Source organism: Dermacentor andersoni, chromosome 1 (genome assembly GCF_023375885.2).
Source record: "Dermacentor andersoni chromosome 1, qqDerAnde1_hic_scaffold, whole genome shotgun sequence".
NCBI lineage: Eukaryota > Metazoa > Arthropoda > Arachnida > Ixodida > Ixodidae > Dermacentor > Dermacentor andersoni.
Genome location: NC_092814.1, coordinates 294,706,814 through 294,726,358, shown reverse-complemented (window position 1 = coordinate 294,726,358; position 19,545 = coordinate 294,706,814). Strand labels below are relative to the sequence as shown.

At 43.6% G+C, this 19,545-nt stretch overlaps 1 protein-coding gene across 1 annotated transcript in view; it reads right to left on the bottom strand.

Annotated features, from left to right (window-relative positions):
- The window catches only part of cutlet (chromosome transmission fidelity protein 18 homolog), a 117,650-nt gene that overhangs the window by 26,378 nt on the left and 71,727 nt on the right, over nucleotides 1-19,545 (bottom strand). The window contains exons 15-18 of the mRNA XM_050196797.3: nucleotides 16,485-16,596; nucleotides 15,371-15,541; nucleotides 12,924-13,073; nucleotides 6,888-7,018 (exon numbers count right to left, since the gene is read on the bottom strand). Of these exons, the coding sequence (XP_050052754.1) occupies nucleotides 6,888-7,018; nucleotides 12,924-13,073; nucleotides 15,371-15,541; nucleotides 16,485-16,596 (564 nt within the window). The remainder of the gene's footprint in view (nucleotides 1-6,887; nucleotides 7,019-12,923; nucleotides 13,074-15,370; nucleotides 15,542-16,484; nucleotides 16,597-19,545) is intronic.

The following is a 19,545-nucleotide window of genomic DNA, read 5'->3' as shown; positions in this document are numbered from 1 at the left end:
ACGTAGCCATGTCCACTTTGAGGGGACAGAAACAGAGATGGGCGCGCTTAGCTGCCAGTGACATAGAAACACATGGCGGGCATGCTGCAGAAACTGCAGCATTTGTCTTCACTACTATCCTAACATGGCCTATTCCGCTAAGGGTGTACGAATATCTTAGCTGTGTTACAAGCGCCAGCATATGAATAGGGTACAGTTATAACGTATCAGTGTAAACGTGGCTACTATCGTTGCTGCTCGCGACTTGTTGCATGCCCATGAGTGCAGACAAGAAGAATCGAAAGGCGCCTTTTTTTGTTGTTGTTGTTGACCACAACCATTATAAAGCCTACACATAATAAAGCGAAGGCAAGTTTGGTTGTAGCTTTTTTTTTTCATGGAAGTGCGGAAAGTGATAAATGAAATGGGGCATCTGCTTAAGAATGTTTGGTGCATGCAGACCGCTTGGTATGTCTTGAAGAGTCGTTCGTGTAGCATTCGACAGATGGTAAGCACGATCCTCATTAGCTAGACTTGGCACACGACATATTGTTGCGGCAAGTTCAGGGTGAGATCATTACACAAGAAATAAAAAAAAATCAAATTATGACGACAAAATTCAGGGGTGAGATCATTACACAAGAAATAAAAAAAATCAAATTATGACGACAAAATTCAGGGGTGCGATCATTACGCGAGTGCGATCATTATGCAAGTAAATACGATATGTGCCCGACAGGACTGGAATGCATGCTCACACTTACCTGCTCCAGTCTGGCAGTGCTGTGTGGTGCGAATCAGCTTTGTTCTGTACCAGACTGAACAACGGAGAGAGGCCACATTCAAATTTCGCATTTTGCGCAATAGTTCACTACAAAGTGAAGTCTGCTAAGGCGTCTAACCAGGAGCAGCCACAAGTGAGCGCAAATGTATGTCTCGTCTGGCCTTAAGTTTTGCATGGTTCGAGGCTAGTTGAGTGTTCAAAACTATTGAATTTAATGAGACCCGAAAGATACGACACTGACAAGTAGTGTGGCCAAAGTTTCATTCCTACACGAGTGGGTGCAGCCAAGTGTCAGCAGATGATAGCTGGTGATAGTACAATAGTTGTACTTCCGGAAGTAAATACTAATTCCTATTGAAATTTGAAATGCAAATTTTTGCTTACTTCATCCTGTTTATTAAACTGCATCAATAAATATACACAGTAACGGTAGTAAAAAGTGCATTGATCGAAACACCCTTCTTGGCTGATGTCATCTATTGGCCAATAGCAGCCATGTATGGGAATCTGCTATATGCGTAGTGCGTGCCAATGGACACGCCACTGGTGGCGGCCTGGCGCAGAACACATGGGAGAGGAACCAGCTGCGCACCGTAGTTTATTGTGTCGTTAATGGTTCTCTGTCTTGTTCACGTTTTCAGAGCAAAATAGGCAACACCCTTCGCATGTGTGGGGTGGCCAAAGCTTCAAGGAATGCCGAAGAAGAATTATTGCACGGTAGGGTGCTCAAATACTGGCAAAAACGTGCCAGCGCTTGCAGTTCTAATCATTGCCCGCAAAGCCTTATCAGCGGGAGCAACGGTAGCAATGGATCGCCGCTTCGATGGGAAATTTTTGTTCTCATCCTTTCCTTTGTCGCGACGGTGTTTTTTTCCACTCTATCATAGTTATACACGTAATCGACAGAGTTAGTCTGCAGTGCCGCATGCGGTTTAAAGGCATTTTGCTAAAGTTCTGAATGCCGTTTACCACTTATATTGTTTTCCGCTTCTTTACCGCGTTGCGCTAGCTAGGCAGCATGACTGCACGAGTGCATTGTGTTGTATGTTAAAGCTACTGACGTTTGCAAGAACTGAAATTGTTGGTTTTATGTGGCCCGGTAAATCCTCGCACCAGATGTTGCACACTTCATGTTTTTACATCTATTTTATGCGTGGCTTCGCACATGTTTAACTGTTGCTAGTTGCTTCATGCATAACTCTTGTTGATTCTTTTGAGCTGGAGGTCTTCACCCTATCCCGTTTGTAAAGGGTATAAATCACACTGTGTCTTATCAGAATGATGCCAAGCAAGTGCTTCTTTAACAGCTTTATTCTTTTTGCCCGAGGGCATCCCGAGGGCATCTTTTTGGGAAATGTGTTTAGAATAGGTAGTTTAAGGCGAGAATTGCTAATAGTTGCTGCATATGGTATTTTTGTTCCATTTGTTGCTGATAAGTTCGCGTCACGTTTGGGAAGTCATCACACCTCAATGCTGTCTGAGGAAACTTAACACGCCGAGTGATTTGTTTGTTTCAAAATGTAGTCCCTTCTTGCATGTGAACTTGGTACTCAACTGAATTCTTTCTTATTATTCTTACGCCGCAGAGGACTAAACCCGGCCTTGCCACCAGCGCTCATCTACTTTGACCGGCTCTGCTCTGCCTTTAAATATATCATGTGGCACCTCTCTCTAGTAACATTAAAACAAAATTGCTGAAAAGTTAGTCAGACTTTAGCTTTGTACGTTTCCAAGCAGCTTCCTTGGGGAACTTAAAATTGCAAAAACTGCAGCCGGAGCGGCACTGCATCGGCGTATGCAGCAGAATTGCATTGGCGGTACAGCGCTAACACACGCTTTTATTAACCAGTGCGTTTGGTGACTTCGCTGACTAGTGTACGCGTTTCCATCAATAAATTCACAATTACTCTTCTTGAGGCGATTTTGACTGCACTTATTTGGCGATGTCACATGTATTCATCAGCAGAAAAATCACAACGGCATATGCAGACATCACACTGTGCGAATTTGTTTGATATAAGTCTGCACTAACGACGGGTGCTTATTATTGAGGTACAGAAGCAGCATTATGGCAAGGGCAGAATTTTTTTTTTAAATACGATCGAGACATCATATTACTCAACAAAATTTATCGGCTAGTTAACATGAGCTCCATTTCATGTAAATGGGGCTCATGGCATTTGTCAGCGGGACGCACCTGGCACGTATGTGGACCATGTTGTCCCAAACGCAGGTAACATCGTGTTCATACCCGCTCCCACAGAGGTCAGCGTCTTCCCTACAGCTGTCACGGCAGAAGAAGCAGTCTGGCAACTGAACAAAGGAGAAATCGCAGCCGCGAACTTTAGCCATCCTTGCTGCAAAGGGTTGTCGTCTGCTACTGCTCTCGTGTATACTGTTGGAACCGCCCGCTAGGTGGTCATCAGTAGCGCCTCTATAGGCACTACTACAGTAGCGCCTCTAGGCATATATGACGAAATATGGCAGCGCGAAAAGAATGAGGAGAAGGCTTCTGTTAAAAAGAGATTGTTTGAGAAAAACGTGCCTTTATGCTACTCCATTGTCAGCTCCACACGTCGTGCACTACTGCAAAACTTGGCTGAGATGTTCACAGCAGCGTATGCTATCCGTGGACTGTGTTTTTTCACAAAGCCCGAGGGGTGGTTCAGGACCCCTTTAACATTTTATAACTCCTTATTATTGGAACACCATTTATTTGGAACCTTAATATAACAAAGTGTTGTTACACAATATTTCAATATAACAAAATTTCACTGCCACTGTGGAGGAATACCGAGGCACATAGGCACTGAATACAGGAGGGTAGGGGGGGGGGGGGGGAGGTCCAGGGCTCAAGCCCCCTCTAAAGTTTTACGGGGTGGGGGGAAAGGGTATAGCCAGAGGGGGGAGAGGGCATAGCCCTCTCCCCCCGGTCTTTTTGAGTGACAAAGACGGCACGCTTCCTCCCCGCTTTCCTCCTTTGCGCACACGAGATTGAGTAGCGATTGTCGGCTTCCCTCGCGCGCTTTCACTCACACATACAGCATGCAGCGCGCGATGACGACGGCGGCAAAAATGCACCTGGAGCGTTCGTGTAATTGCTGTTGCAATAAAAGTAAGAGACGCATGGTACGATTTGGCGTCCGATACGGCGTCTGACACGATCGTACTCGCCAGACGCCATATCAGACGCCAAATGGCATCGCGTGTCTCCTACTTCACGGCAGTGAGTTCAGGGTCTGATCATTATGTGAGGAAAAGAAAAGAACACACTTCCTGATTGGAAAAGTGGGGGCTACATTCATTACACGAGTGCGTTCATTATGCAAGTAAATACGGTATATATATAATTCACTCAGTAATTGAAATGGGACCAAACCGAATTCACTCGAAATCATAATAAATAGCAGTCATACGCAGCAGCGTTTATACTCAAAGGCAAAGCAGTATTAGCAATAGCGAAATACAAGACAATTACTTCAACTGAACATTTTTTTCGACGTCACAGGAAGTTTCTTCAAGTGTAACTGTTATCTTATCAAAGGTAATACACACACACACACACACACACACACACACACACACACACACACACACACACACACACACACACACACACACGCACACACGCGCACACGCACACACACACACACACACACACACACACACACAGGTAGGGTTAGGGAAGCTGGTCCCTCCCTCCTCCCCGGAAAAATGAAAACTTTCCGCCTATGCCGAGACAATATAGATGCAGTGGAATCTCGATAAACGGAAATCGCTTAAGTAGACCATCCACATGGTTGGGCGGTTTTGTACTCATGGAATTGTATTCAGCTTTGTCTCTCAGTAAATGGAACTCCTGATAGACAGAAACAATTTGCATGGTCCTTTGAGGTTCCATTTAAAGAGAGTCCACTGTATATACGCAAATGAAATCTGTCACGGACGCAGATGGTCAACTGGTTGAATTACATGTGGTTGCTTGCGAACGCACCTCTCAAATCGTGCACCAGAGAGTGGCCACCTTATGTCCTGAGGCATTTTAGCAACAAAGTTCAGCAAATATGTCTTCATATGTGGAGCAAAGGTTTTGGGATGCTGCATCATGACAGTGCACCAGTCCCCTCACTCATTCTTCAAAATCTTTTGCATTTACAAAGAAGGCCGTGGTTCCACACACTTCTTCCTCACCAGACTTTGCTCCCTGTAATTATTTTTTTCTTTCCCAAACTGAAGACCAAGCTAAAGGGAAAGAAATTGGAAATGGTAGCTGAGATCCATTGGGCAACGAGGGATGCAGTGAAGGACATTACACAATATGGCCACGAGGAGTGCTTTTAATTATTGAAATCCTGCTGAGACAAGTGCATTGACACTGGAGGGGAGTACTTGGAAGGAAGTCAATAAATTTATTGGCTGTGCTTCGTTTTTAATAGATGAAGTCCGGGAACTTTTGGATCTGCTCTCGTATGCGCATTCTGCTTGGCTAAAAAAGTCCTAAACATTAAAAATAGGGGTAGATGAATATTCCAAGTTTCGAATACGAATTGAATAGTACACATTAACTATTCTTATTCATATTCGAAAAAGAACTATTCAGTATTTTAGAATATTCAAAACTGACCAAATATTTCGCAACAGCCGATTGTTAATGACTCGTCACTGTTCTCTGTCTGCTCAAAAAGCTATCACAAATTATTATAAATGAGGCAACGGCAAAAGTTTTCGCAGCAATGCAGAAACAAAATGGGTAATGCAAGCTTTGCTTTCAGTTTTGTGGCAGCAGCCTAGATGACAACCTGCTATTTTTGCTTGCAGTTCATCATTCAGGGCAAATCAATAGTGCAGAAGGCCATAAGGTGAAGGAAAGTTCATGAACGCGAAAATTTTCAGCCGCCCAACTGTAGCATGAAGCTACAAATGAAACCCATGTAGGTCTCTCAGAAAGAAAGCTTCACAGACACGGATAAATTTATCCTGGTCTGAGGATTCAACCTAGTTCACCATTTTCCCGGGGTGGTCGCTCAACCATCTGTGCTAAAATTTTCATTTTCGTGCATTTTTTGGTGGTGTTGGCACTCATGTTATGTAGCAGTTTCAGCTTTCACGCTACAACCTGTGATATTTTCCTTGCAAAGGGCCCTTTTACATGTGTCTGCGGAACACAACTCCTCCAGCCGCTTTCTTTTTTCCTTTTCCAGAACTTCTGGCCTTTTTACGGCAACCATTTATTCAGTGTCTTTTAAAAGTTGGTTATACAGCAGCCTATATTTTTTGGAAAGATTGTTTGCAAACCAGGCTCTAAAGTTTTGAGAGGCATGGTACCTATTATACCAAAATAAGTATTCCTGCTGTAAATATATGTGTCTGCATTTGGCCATTCAATATTCGCTTCAATATTCAATACTTACTATTTGTATTCGATTTGTATTCGAGAAAGTTGTTATTTGCCCACCTCTAATTCAAACAGAAAACAACAGCAATCTCAATTAAACTTACTGCTATACTACTTGGCTCATCATTCTGAAGGAAAGATGTTACACAACGAGACAAGGACAAAAAGGGAGAGACACGGACTGGGGCCAGTTTGTCTCTTTTCTCTTTCTTACCACTGTTGCGCTGCATCTTTACTTCAGCAACAGCAAAGCATTTTGCATATTCAAAAGCGGCGATGCGTGTGTCAGCTCTGCGTCTCTCACACTCTCAACAAAAGAAATTGATTATCTTCGTGGCTGACACTTATCCTTCTTATCCTTCTTTTTCTATTCTTTATGTCACCTTCATGATGTATTTATATGCTGCTTCTGCAAATAAAGCATTTGGTTGCTAGTCAGCGCTCTGTCCTGTTTACTCGCTCACCCTGTGTTGCGCTGTTCCTGTTTTTATTCTAAACTGCAATATTGTTTACTTTATTCTTTTGTTCAATACACCAGTGTATGGTCTTACTTAAAATACCTACAGAAGGAAGATAAAAGCAGATGTACAGACTCACTGGCACTCTCTGGAGCAAGAGGAGGCTGCTCAACACAATGTATTCTTGCACTCATACTAAACATTTCAATTCCCCCCCCTCCACAGCCCCAAAAAATAAAGAAAGAAAGGAGAAACGCCTCGGGATACTAACGGTTCAAGACTGTACTGGTAGACTCCATCAACATTTCTGGTCTGCTGGTAGGTGATGCTAAATGAGGACATCACAGCTATCACCTGCTGCAGCTGCTGGCGCTCCTCTTTGCTAAACAGCTGCATATTCACCTGGAATGGCAAGTCATAAATACATTATAACAGCCATCTTGCCTAATGAAGCTGCACAGCTCAGTCGCAAGGTAACCAGAGAGCAACATACTAAATAGTACTCATTTATTATTTACTTATTCAGAAGGATTTGCTGCAAGGCATAAAGAACTTTAAAAAATTAAAAGCTTTCAAGTCTGCATTGTGCAAGAACTGCAGCAGTATCATTGCAAACTTGTACATCACCAAACGATGATAGTTTCCAGGTAGGTGTGGCTTCAGTCCAGCCTCTTAAATTCTGGAGTCGGATCATCCTTGTTTCAGGATACATCTAAAGCAGGTGTTGAGCATTTAGCATTGTCAGAGGAACCTAGCACTTGGGACACGTTCCTTGGTTATTTTTTGTCCATCTACAATCAGATGTGACCAATGGTGCAATGGCCACTCCAGCCCAAAGCCTCCGAAGAGATACTTCATGAGCCCGGCTAAAGATACAGGGAAGAAAACAGACACACGGGAGAATCAAGGTGCATGTGTCCTGTCGGAGGCTAGATTTCAGTGCTTTGTGCAGAGCGTGGGGATCCGACAGAGGGGATAAAGGTGACTCTGATGAGGCAGGTGGTTGAGCCAGCTGGTCGAGTGCGTGAGTGAGTGAGTGGAGTGAGTGAGTGAGTGAGTGAGTGAGTGAGTGAGTGAGTGAGTGAGTGAGTGAGTGAGTGAGTGAGTGAGTGAGTGAGTGAGTGAGTGAGTGAGTGAGTGAGTGAGCGAGCGAGTGAGTGAGTGAGCGAGCGAGCGAGCGAGTGAAACAACTTTATTTGGTCCACAATAGACGCGAGCAAACTCAACGTCACCTGGCTAGGCCCACTCGGGGACCATCAGGTGAAACCTGACGGCCCTCTCGTGAGCCCTCTGAACTGCCAGGATTTTAGAGGTCTGGTCCTAGGCCCTAATGAGCTTCATCATTTCCTCTTGGGTGAAAGGGGGACCGGCAAAGGCGCATCCCCACAGGACATGCTCGAAGTCCGCATAATGTTTGTTTCTCGTGCACATATTTTTTGTGGGAGACTGTTCGTGCCAGTGTAAGTATTACTGCCACTTAGATACGATAAAGTGATAGAAGCTGCATAGAAAAAGGCCAGCTATAGCGGGCGCTGCACTATAGAATCTTCTTTTCTATTTTGGGCTAGCACCATCAGAACTATGCACGACAGCCGGCACCCTGCACTCTTTGCACCGATGGGCAGGCATGAAAGTATATATATAGGATACAGAACAGCAAAACTCCCCACCCCAAATCATCATCTTACAATCACCACATCCCCCTCCACTCTACCCTTTTGAACATTTCTACTTCCTTCAGCCTACTCCACATACCTACTTATTCTCCTCCACCATTGAGGGTTGTGGATTGGAGACATGTTACTGAAAGGCGGAAGAGTTGCCATGCCTAAATAGTTACATTTCACAAGTGCCCACACGAGTCCATGATTGGCAGGTTGGCGCTGCCTTCCCATGAGCATGCACAGATAACTTTTGTATATTTCTTCTTTTCCACTACTTTGCAACCTTTCAGTTGATAGCATTTGTGTTGTTATTTCTCGTGTCCATGTTTGCACACCCGTCCTTGCCTATCAAGAATCCCTACCAATTTACTCAACTTTCAGTCATTTTAGAGGGGAGAGAGAGGAATACAGTAGAACCTCGTTCATACGTTTTGGAAAAGAACTTGAGAAAAAACGTACCAACCAGGAAAACATACAACCAAAAACGTACAATTAAAAAAATCTGACAGACTCAACTACTGTTGATATCTACGTAATGCTAAATGTTGTACGGATTGTTGCAGCCCGAGATGCCGGCACACGTCAAGCTGGTGGTGCTCCAGAGGCCCGAGACGCGTTTTGTTGTTTTCCTATAACGCGGTGTTTTAAAAGGGCGACAGGAAACCAAAATGAAATAGATCTGATGGGCGACACTAGATGCCGCCGAAGTGAAACGTGATGCCCACATAGCACCGCCTGCAGCAGGGAACAGCGGCATGTTTGAATTATCGCCTACTAAAAGTGTGCAGCACATTACCAATGGCACTACGCACCACGCGCTATAGAACAGATAGCTGAAAATGCTTATCACAATAGGTTTGGCATCAATAGCTGTGAATGCGGCGTGCCACGACTCGAGCGTAGATTTGCTGGTACTGGAATAAGAAACTGTGAATGCTGTCATTCTTACGCGAGCCGGGTGGCTATATACTGTTCTCGATCACACACGCCTTGCGTCTTGTTCACATGGGATCTAGCGGCCGGAAAATGTTCGCAGTCTGTGGCAGGGAACGGCGGCGCGTTTCGGTTATCCACAATTAAAAGTGTGCGGTACGCTTCCAACCGCACCGCACACTGTGAAACAGATAGGTGAAAATGCTTATCGTAATAGGATTGGCAGTGATAGCTGTGAATGCTGTGTGCGATGACCCTGGAGAAGATTTGCTGGTACCGAAATTAAAAACTGAGTGCACGCTGGTGTTTTCACGTAAGGTGGGCGGGTGAGTATTGAGGTGAAGCTCCCATGGTGGGCAGCTATACATTGTTCTCAATTGCGCACTCCTCGCACATTTTCTTGTTTACACGGGATCTAGTAGCCGGAAAATGTATCATACGATTGCAGTTTGGTGACGTACTGAATGTCGGTGCCAAAAAATAGTGTTTTCCGAGAATGTATACACCGGTAAAAAAATGAGTATAACTCTATTGGGTCATCTTTGTGTCCTCGATTGCAAACGTTGGCGCCGGGAAAACTTACGTAACAGGAATGTATCAGCAAGATTCTAGTGCATATTGTAACCAACAGTTACGACAGCAGTTTCTATGAAAACTAATTTATTCTGGGCGAACCTGTGCCCGTGAACAAAAACTGACTGTGCACTCAACAAGAACGTCCCTCGAGCTTCGTTTCTTCGAACGTCGTTCTCCTCTTTTTCGCCTCCTGTCGCGTGCCAGCCCAATTCTCGCGCACGAGCCGCCGGTTTGTTAGCACCAGCCCAGCGTTGCCTTGCGGTGCTTTGCTTGACGCTTGCGGTGTGGCGGCTCTTTGAAACGCAGTTGGGATGTGGCGGTTGTCTTTTTGTTCTCGCAATGCGGCGGCAATATTATGCTGCCAAGGAAAGCAGTTGCTGCCCTGACATAGGCAAGTCCCCTTGTTGGAACATTGGCTCCAGCCTGACACATCCCTTGTCCGACCACTGTTGATCATGTAATGCAACACATTGTCACGCTCATTTCAAAAACTCTTACGTTGTCAAGGGCGAATGGGTAATGTGCAAAGAAGAAATATTGAACTGTGAGGGTTGAAAATCGGAAGACATGAAGTGCAAATTTTCAAAGATGTGAGACAATACTAATTGGGATAAATAAGCCCCCAAGTTGGAGCAACTGAAAGGGTGAAGACAGAGTTTGTGTAGAGAAGCATAGGGAGAATCGATGCGGGACCAAACCAGACCATTCTGCAAATGAAGACGAAGCTCATGCAGAAACAGTGAAAGAAGTGGAGTGAGCAAAAAGAACTTCAAGCTAACTGGCTTATCGCAGTAAATTACTGATTAACGTGTTCATCTAGGTGAGTTAGAATTGTGAATCCATGGTAGCTATCAGCACAGCATATGCTCAGTGGGACAAAAAACGGCTAGAACACATGCAGTGCTGACAGCTACCATGGAAATTATTCAAGGTTGCAAAAGAGCCTGAGTATTATGATTTTTATAAATTACATATCAGTACACTACTTAACCAGAACACATCCCAATTCTACGGGCATCGTCCCGCTACCCAGGATGGGGTTACATTTTGTCCCACTTCTGCACACCTGGTTGGCACCAGTCTGAAGTACAGCTTAGCATCACCAAGGCTGCAGTTCCTAGCAGTGTTAGTACAAACATCAAATTCCGTAGTGGAAAAGGCAATGTCATGCCACCTCACTCAATCTTTATGAACATAGGGGGCCATATTTAGAGCAACAATCTAGGCGTCTGTGCAGCAGTATTTTACTATATTAGAATAATTCCTCAAAAAGATATCACTCAAAAAAGGTTGAAGTGTTCTTATATAAAAGTACTAAAAATGGCAAACCTATATTACTGTGGAACCAATTTTTCCATACCATACTTTTCAAAGAAAAAAGAAAAGATACTATAGTATATGACACCACTAGAATATTACATCCCCCTTGCCTTCAAAACATATTTTTTTTATAAGACGGATGACAAAATATATTAAAAAAAGCACTGGTTATGCTGTAGCATTCAGCAGAAGATTTCACCTCAGAAAATGCCCTAGAAACAAGTTGGTCACTTGAAAAGTACAGTTAAACCTCAATATAACGAAGTTGGTAAAATCGGCAATGTGCTTTGTTATATCGAAATTTCGTTGTATTGAAATTCAACCTTTTTTGCAAGTAAGTACAGTCCTCGATAGATTTTTCTTACATGGAAAGGGGCCGCAAAATTTTCTGAATTATCGGGCAATCGAAAAAAAGCAAGCTTGAATGAGAAAGCAATTCATTTTGATAAATTTGGGAGTCGGCAATGAATGCTAGGGTTCCATGTCACGTACATCGATGATATCTTCTCGGCGGTACGAATTAAGTGAAGCCAGCCACGCTTTCATGTGTGCTCCGTCCCCGCGACTGATAGCATTGCCCGCACTGGGACGACGCTATCAGGAAAAGCACTGGCAGCGGTGAGCAAATGCTTCATCTGCCTCTGGCTCCATCGTGTCACCGAAACTAGAAATTACGCAACCTCCAATACTAAATGTGCAGTAAGACTGCTTGCATTGTGCCACGCCGTCTCGGCACGCCCACTCTTTGCACACCTGGCAGATTACCTCTAAAGCAGGGTGCGCGGCTGCGTATGTGCTCAGCCGTGCTTACAGCCATGCGCAGCCACGGCCGAGACACATGCTAACTTACCTCCAACTTCGTCCCTTCCCCTCCACCTTGTGCACTCTTGATAGCATTACCGCAAGCTCGAGCTTGCACCCCTCCCCCTCTGTCCCTCTGTTCGCACAGGAAGACTGCACTCATGAAGACACCATCTTTCTTGTCTCATCCTTGCACACTTTCACTCACACCTAAATAAAGCACACAGTGTGTGATAGGATCTTATCGCACTTGGACTTTATACGGAACAGGATGCGGTGCCACTTTGGCGGTCGCTGTTGTAATGCGTCATGCAATTTGAGAGGAGAGTTTGCAAGCAGCCGCTTGTAATTAAATCATTTGACTATCTCCGTCCACGGAAGTTCCCATTTATTGTCTTGGCATTCCTTTGTGGCAAAAGTGAAATTTCGTTATATTCAAATCGCATACAAACACACTTCATTATATTGAGGTTCTAAATACATGGTGTTCTATGGACAAGAGGTTATGAAAAGTTAAATATTTTGTTATATCGAGGTTTAACTGTAATTGTTTCTGCTAATGCTTGAGTGTGATGAAAAATTGCAGTAAGAGAAATTGGCTTCAAGACTGAGAAGTGTGCCTTGCTGACTACATATGACTGCCAGAATTCACCTGGAGCATAGATGGGGACTTCAATTTCGCATTGTTCTGTGGCAAAAGCCTCGAGCTTTCTTTGTGTCTTTTTTAAAGCTAAGCTTTCTTTTCCTACCCTCCTGGGTTTGGCATGGCTGCTGTTGGGTTGGTCCGTAGCTCATTGGATATATTTGCTGTTATATATTCAAAGGTTATATATGCGCCGAAAGTAAGTGAAACATCTCATCTGGGAACTCTCATCCATAAATTCATAAAAACTATCTCACCTGGAAATTTCGCTAAAAGAATGGTCACAGTTATGACCTTGCTGTAGTTATAGCCACAGTATACTTTGCACAGAAGAAAAACAATTATGAAATACTGCAAAGGCAAAACCCACCGGTCGAATTGTTGGCTGTACGATGCACAACAACCAAGGTAGCACATCTCTGAGCAGTGTCGTCTCAGTCACAAAACAGCGTGCCTGTGGTGATGATTCTCCGATCAATGACACCAGTATGTTGTGCATCTGTAACTGCTTGGCTCGGGCCTAGAAATGTGCAGACAGAACAGAAGCATGACATAAGAATTTGTGATAGTACAACCCCTCTGGACGCAAAGCACAGAGGTGTAAGAGAAACACTGTGCATAAAATCTGTGGCTAAACACTATGATGATTGCAATCTAATAAGTACAACAAATATGAAGACATGACTAATGCAGCCGAGAAAGTGCTTGTGCCAACTGCTGATGCAAAATGCTAATAACAAGTTGTGCATGGTAATGGATGCATGCTACTGTGCTGCAGCCTCCCTGAAGGCTGTTGTGTTGCAAGGATTGTTCATGCAAGTGCTGCTCCTGTGTGTAGCTACTGAGTAATGTGCTATGTGACGCAACTGCATGCACCTGCTAGAGTTCAAGGAGCACCTTTGACAAATACCCTGAAGAGCACTAGAGGATAGTACAGTCCAATCTTGATAATTCAAACTCGAAGAGGTCCAAACATTTGTTCGAATAGAAGGAAGTTCGAATTAAAGGAAGCTAATTGAATGGAGGACTTACTTGCAGTGGTGCATGTGCACTGAGCTAACAGATGAGTGGGAAGTTCCAGATGATTTATTCACAGGTATTTACAAATCACAGGACACCTGTCACTAATGCAGTTATGGACACCCGTCACATGTAGAATCTCCACCTTCATTTTGAGGCCCTTTGGTGGGCGATATGTGCCCCAGCTCACCATGACACTTGCAAATGTGACAACTAACGTGTACCCTCCAAAGCCTAGCCAACGCGTAGCACCTCACGGCAACAAGAACAGCGACACCACTGGGCAACTGGGCCGACTGACTGGGCCTCCGCCACTGCTTCCCTCTGCGCCACAGCCAAGGTTAACATATGACCAGAAAATAGAGGAAGGAGAAGGGCTCACTGCCATTTTCTCCATGTGGCTCAGATGGAGGCACATACATGCGTGTTCCAGTGTGACGCAGAAACTGCGACCTTGCCATTTGAGAGAGGGTGAAATTCACGCCGCCACGGTTGTTTTTTATTTTTCTTCACGCACGGCACTGAGGGGTCTATCCTAAGCTTTTCTTCTATGGCGGGGTCAGAGCAATGCTGGTCGGAGGCGCTGCTGCATGATTTGGCTCGCTGCTGAGAGCACTGTCAAAGCGCAGTTTGTTCAAATTAACCGTCACAAATCCTTGCGCGTTTGAATTACCAGGCGTTTTCGCCCATAGGAATACACATAACTTTGACGCGACCACAGCATCAGTTTGAATAAACCAGAAATTTGAATTAAGCGTGTTTGAATTAACGAGATTCGACTGTATTTATTAATTCAGCAACAGTGCCTAAACACTAAGGTGATTCCAATATCGCTTTGATATGTTACAATTGACCTGCGACTGTAGCACTAATTTGCTTTGAACAGCAAAAAGCCATTTATCCCACCTTTCAATTATACTCCCTAAGGCTTATGATCCTGCCAAAGCATTATATTACCATAAAACAGTACTTCTCACCAAGGTTGAAATCAGTCTACAAAGCATAGTTATCAAACACTGTCTGCCTATGCACTATAATGATAATTTCATCCTTAACGGCCAATCCTGTAATAAAGTTTTGTGTCTTGTGTTGTAGATGTTATTATTTTGAAGTTGGTAAGCAACATATTTGGTGTGCCTCATGATGCCTGCTGCTTAACAATAGCTCCAAATTCTTATATTTTTTCCCCCCAAAGATGCTCACTTGTGCAGGGCGGACTTCCCAGCCAGTTGGTATTGCATCATAAAAAAAAAAAGCACTTCAAAAGAACAGGACAAGATGGAGAGGGCACAAAAGTACAGCGGTGTCTGTGTGCCTTCTTCTCTTTGTCCCATTCATCTCAAGTACCGCCATTTCTTTCATGATGCTTACTTGTAGCTTTCCAATATCTATAACGTCCAACTAGAGTACAAGTGTATGAAAGTGGACAAGGCACACAGTTTGTATAGTTGTATGTGTCACAGCCTAAATGATGACAATACTGGTGCTATCATGTGATCAACATTTGTTTTGTTTTTGTATTGTCCCGTTGTTATCATCGTTCCACATACCGACTGCCTCAAGTGCTTTTCTCAAGTTTTCACAGCATACCATGAAAATGACAAAGGTGCTCTCTGTGGCAACATCGGCTGCACTGTGCAAAGTGCAGTACTGTTTTTTCACTGGATACAAAGTTCATAAGCCTCTCCACGCACTTCACAAAGTTTCCACTTGCTAAAACATTTATCTCTCTCTGCTGCCATGTAAGCATTGCAAGAGTCTTTAAGCATTTTTGAAAAGAATGGGCTTCTCAAGTACCTCAAGGAAGGAGTTCTGGAAGACCATCTTTGTATAGGGCACAACTGAGAAAACACGATGAAAGGCAGGTGCAATGAATGGCAGGTATGGGTACAGTGAGTAGTTCTGCAAGTGGTGCACTGTAGTCAGTAGCTGATCTGTGAAGCACAGCCATTCAGGACCTTCATGGATCTGTCAAGGGAGAACAAAAAGGAAAAGCTAGTGAAACTGAACAAGCATGCCGTCAATGCATTACATTACGACAAGTACACAACGTTGAACTGTGGAGCATCGACTGCTTCCCTCTGAGTACCATCACATATGAGGAGGCAGACAGAGAGGATTGGCACTTTGCCATTTTGGCCATTGCCGATCTGTTAACGAGGCTCCTGTGAACACATGAGACAATTATTATTGCACAGCATGCAGCAGGGAATTTACAATCTCGTGTCAGAAGCGGTGAACAGTTGCTTGCTTTCGCATCTGCAATGTTGACATCAAAAGCAGTTGGCCCACCAACACTATTGGCTGGTTTCGTGATCGCAAGAACATTCTCAGTAATACATAGTTGCTAATTTTGAGTTAAGTAAATGAAAGCTATATATGTCTGCAATCTCAAAAAGACAGAAAAATGATTTCATCTTTGCACAGCACATAGCTTCATAGTCTGCCACGGCTGCCACGGGTTGCTGCGATGAGCCCTTTGTCGCCACGACACTAAACTTTTGGCTGGGACTTCTTGGCTTCTCCGTTGTGTTGCTTCCAGTGCGCTAGTGGAGACGAAAAGAGAGATAAAGCCGGGTATGGATGCGATAACTCCTTATCCAAAAAAATGTTGGGCCATGAGATTCGTGGGACAACATACTTTAATAGTGAGGCCATTCAATGACTAGTTAGAAAAGTGTTTCAGGGCACCTTTACTTAAGAGATGCATTGGAATGTGTAATGTGAAAGGACACATTTGGTTTATTTCTCAGAGCATTCAAATAGTCTGAAATGAAACTGTAATTAAAGTATTCATCAATGTTGTTTTGGTTTTAAAGCCCCCTACTTTTTCTGACTGCACAAAATTGCATCAAGACAAAGGTATGCTGTTGACGCTTCCAATACTTCTCTGGTCAGCCGATAAACTTACCAGTTCAAAACGAGGATCCCGAAAGTTGACATTGACATAATTGTCAAAAAGAGACTGAATAAGCTTCTCGTAGTCTCCAAATCCTTGTGCTGATCGAGCTAGGGAGTCAAACCTATGACATAGCAGAAGCAATGAAAACTGATTAGTTCTTTTATGACAACTGGAAACGTACTGAACATGCATGCAGGACTCAAAGGCACTCTTTTGTAAAGAGAGGGCAAAGCGAAAAAATTTCAGTTCAGTCTGTTAAGAAAAATACCACAGATCTTTTCATTTTACGTTTGCATTCACTGACAAGTAGACAATTATTTTGTTCTAAGCTTACACACCTGACATTGTCCCCTACTTTCAAATAAAAACATTGTGTTAACTAAACTGAATACAATGTTATTTTTTTTATTTTAAAGTAGGGGACAATGTACAAATTACACATGTTCCACCGTAAGAACTGGCAAGAGACGGTTCATCACATTATCAACACTTTATCAACAATAGATAAATGCAAAACCCGACTGCTGCTTACCGAGCTTATACTTCAAGTACCAACATACAGAAGACACCAAGTATAGGCAAGGTGTATTAAATGTAATGAGTTGAGAACGGAAGTTCAGGCGCTAAAAAATACTGTTTTGGGCGCCTATAACAGGCATTAAAGCAGTCATTTAAGGTATATATAAGCACCAAATATTGTATTTTAGGCCACGTATAGGCTCAATAAATAAGAACTTTCACTGTGAATTTGAGGATAAATTATGATTTTCTAAGCAACACTGCCCACTGAAGCCCAGTTCTATGAAATTCACTTCATTGCCTCGATAAAATGGAATGAGGCAAGCTGCGTAGGTTCCAAGAATTACGCGAACTTTAGTGTCACTAGACATTATGAGAAAAGTTGTGAAAGCAGTGACAAAGCAGATCTCAAGATTTTCGGGTTTCATGTCGCACCTTTTATCACCAAGTATTGGTGTGTATGCAGAAAAAGAACTTTCAACAACCATAAAAGTTAGCAGCACATATTTGTACTTCAGAATGTTCGATGATTCAATGCCTTGATGAATTGCAGAATGTTTGCCGGTCAGAATCTTTGACCATTCTTTCAGTATCAAAAGGTGGGGGTATGCGAATACCATATATGCTAGTAGATTTCGAATCAAATATCGAATATCAGAAAACTTAACACAAGCTTTTAAGCTTCCAAATTTTGTGCAAGAAACACAGCGCTGCACATGCTCAGGAGGCTAATGACATTATTTAACAAGAATCTTGCTAGCTACAGTAACTTAGGTACCTACGAACTGAGATGCATAGTATGCTCTACTCTTAAAGAGTATTGTATAAATAAATAAATAAATAAACACCAAATTAGTATGCCAGCACATATAACTCAGTTTCTATATGAAGGTGTGGAAAATATTTTTTTATTGATAGAATGTCTGTCAAATAGAATTAAGTGTTTTTTTTCTCCTCTGAAGCTGATGAAATAGCAAAGTTATCCTAAATAACAATGGGATTTTCAGTACAATAGTTGGCCATATTTTGTGCTTCATAGCAATCTTCTATTGCTTAGAAAGTACTGCTCTCCAGCTTTCTTCCAGGAAACAGGAGGGAGGGTTTTTCTAACTTTATGGCAGGTGGTTCTTGTGGGTCATCGTCAGCTCATTAAGGCCAATCTGCACAACAGACAAAAGCGGTGGAGTGTGCATCACACCACACGGTACCGCTCTGCGGAGTCATTGGCGCCACAAGCATCGACCGCGGTCAGCAAGGTCGGTAAAGAGTTCTCAAATTGGGAGGCCCATGGCAAGTTCACACAACACTCCCCCCAACCCCTCTTTTTCTGACCGCATTCATCTGCACTCTGCATCTGCAGCCAGGGGTCAGCGCGTTGTCACATTATATTTTTGAGCCTGCCATGTAAATGCAAAGCTAGTCTTGTGACGGGTTGCTTGTAGCTACGAAAAAGAGGCTGTTGTGTGCCTAGAAACACGCCATTCAGCACGAGGGGTCACCATACAATATTTCACAAAGAAGGCGGCCGTGAATATGTCACGGTCATCCCATGCAATCGCTTTTATCAGCGAGCCAGTTTGTCACCTTTCTGAGGGCTGAATGACCATTGTGACTAGATCTGTGTCGATTCGGTAACCGTAACTTTAGTTGCCAACACCTGACGACACAGCTCCGATTAAGCCTAACTGGCTAGACAGTGTGGCCAATGGTGTGGCTTCGACAAAAATTCACTGCCTGCCGATGTGATAACGGCCTGCAAATCGTCGTGGAAAGCTTATCGCTAATATGTTCCTACGGACGGCTCATCAGTGTCGCAAGATCACTTGTATGAATTAGATTGACAGTCGTTGAAGCGGCGTTCGGGTCCGGAGTGAACCAGCCGGCAACTACAGCGAGCATATGTGCCAAGTGACAGCTTCGAACTGTGCGAATATGCATGTGCGAACTCTGAACTCGCTTATGCAATGCAATCAGCATCCCTTACAGTGGCTAAATGGCCTAATCTCCACACATGCTTCTGTGCTTTCCACACGCACTGCTTTTATTGTTCCCTCTGTTCTGGTAGCATTAATCATTTCGATCAGTGGTTCAGTTGGCCTGGTCGAACCTTGTACCAGGGTCCTTCTTGTACCAATAAAGATAGCGCTCCGTGGGAACACTGCGCAAATCCAAGGCAACCGCCATGGCTGGGTCATTCACCGAAGGTAAAGATATTCGAGAGATCGAATACCGCATTTGCTCGAATATAACATACTCTTTTCTTCTGAAAAAAAAAAAAAAAAAACGGGTCCAAAAATTGCGTGAGCATTAGAATGAAGTATGGCCCTAGATCTGCGTTACCATATCGCCATCGGCACTTCAAAATAGCAGCCTCAAACTCGCTTCGAGGCTAGCTGCCATAGCTTCCTCCATGTGCTGTAGTATGCATGCTTAGGTTAGTCTACCACCTATCTCCCTGTTTTCTGTGTTTGCTCTATCAGCTTGGAAGTACCAACTGCGAAGACACACCGAGTTCATCGTGATGCCGCATTTAAAAGAAAAGTGATCGTGT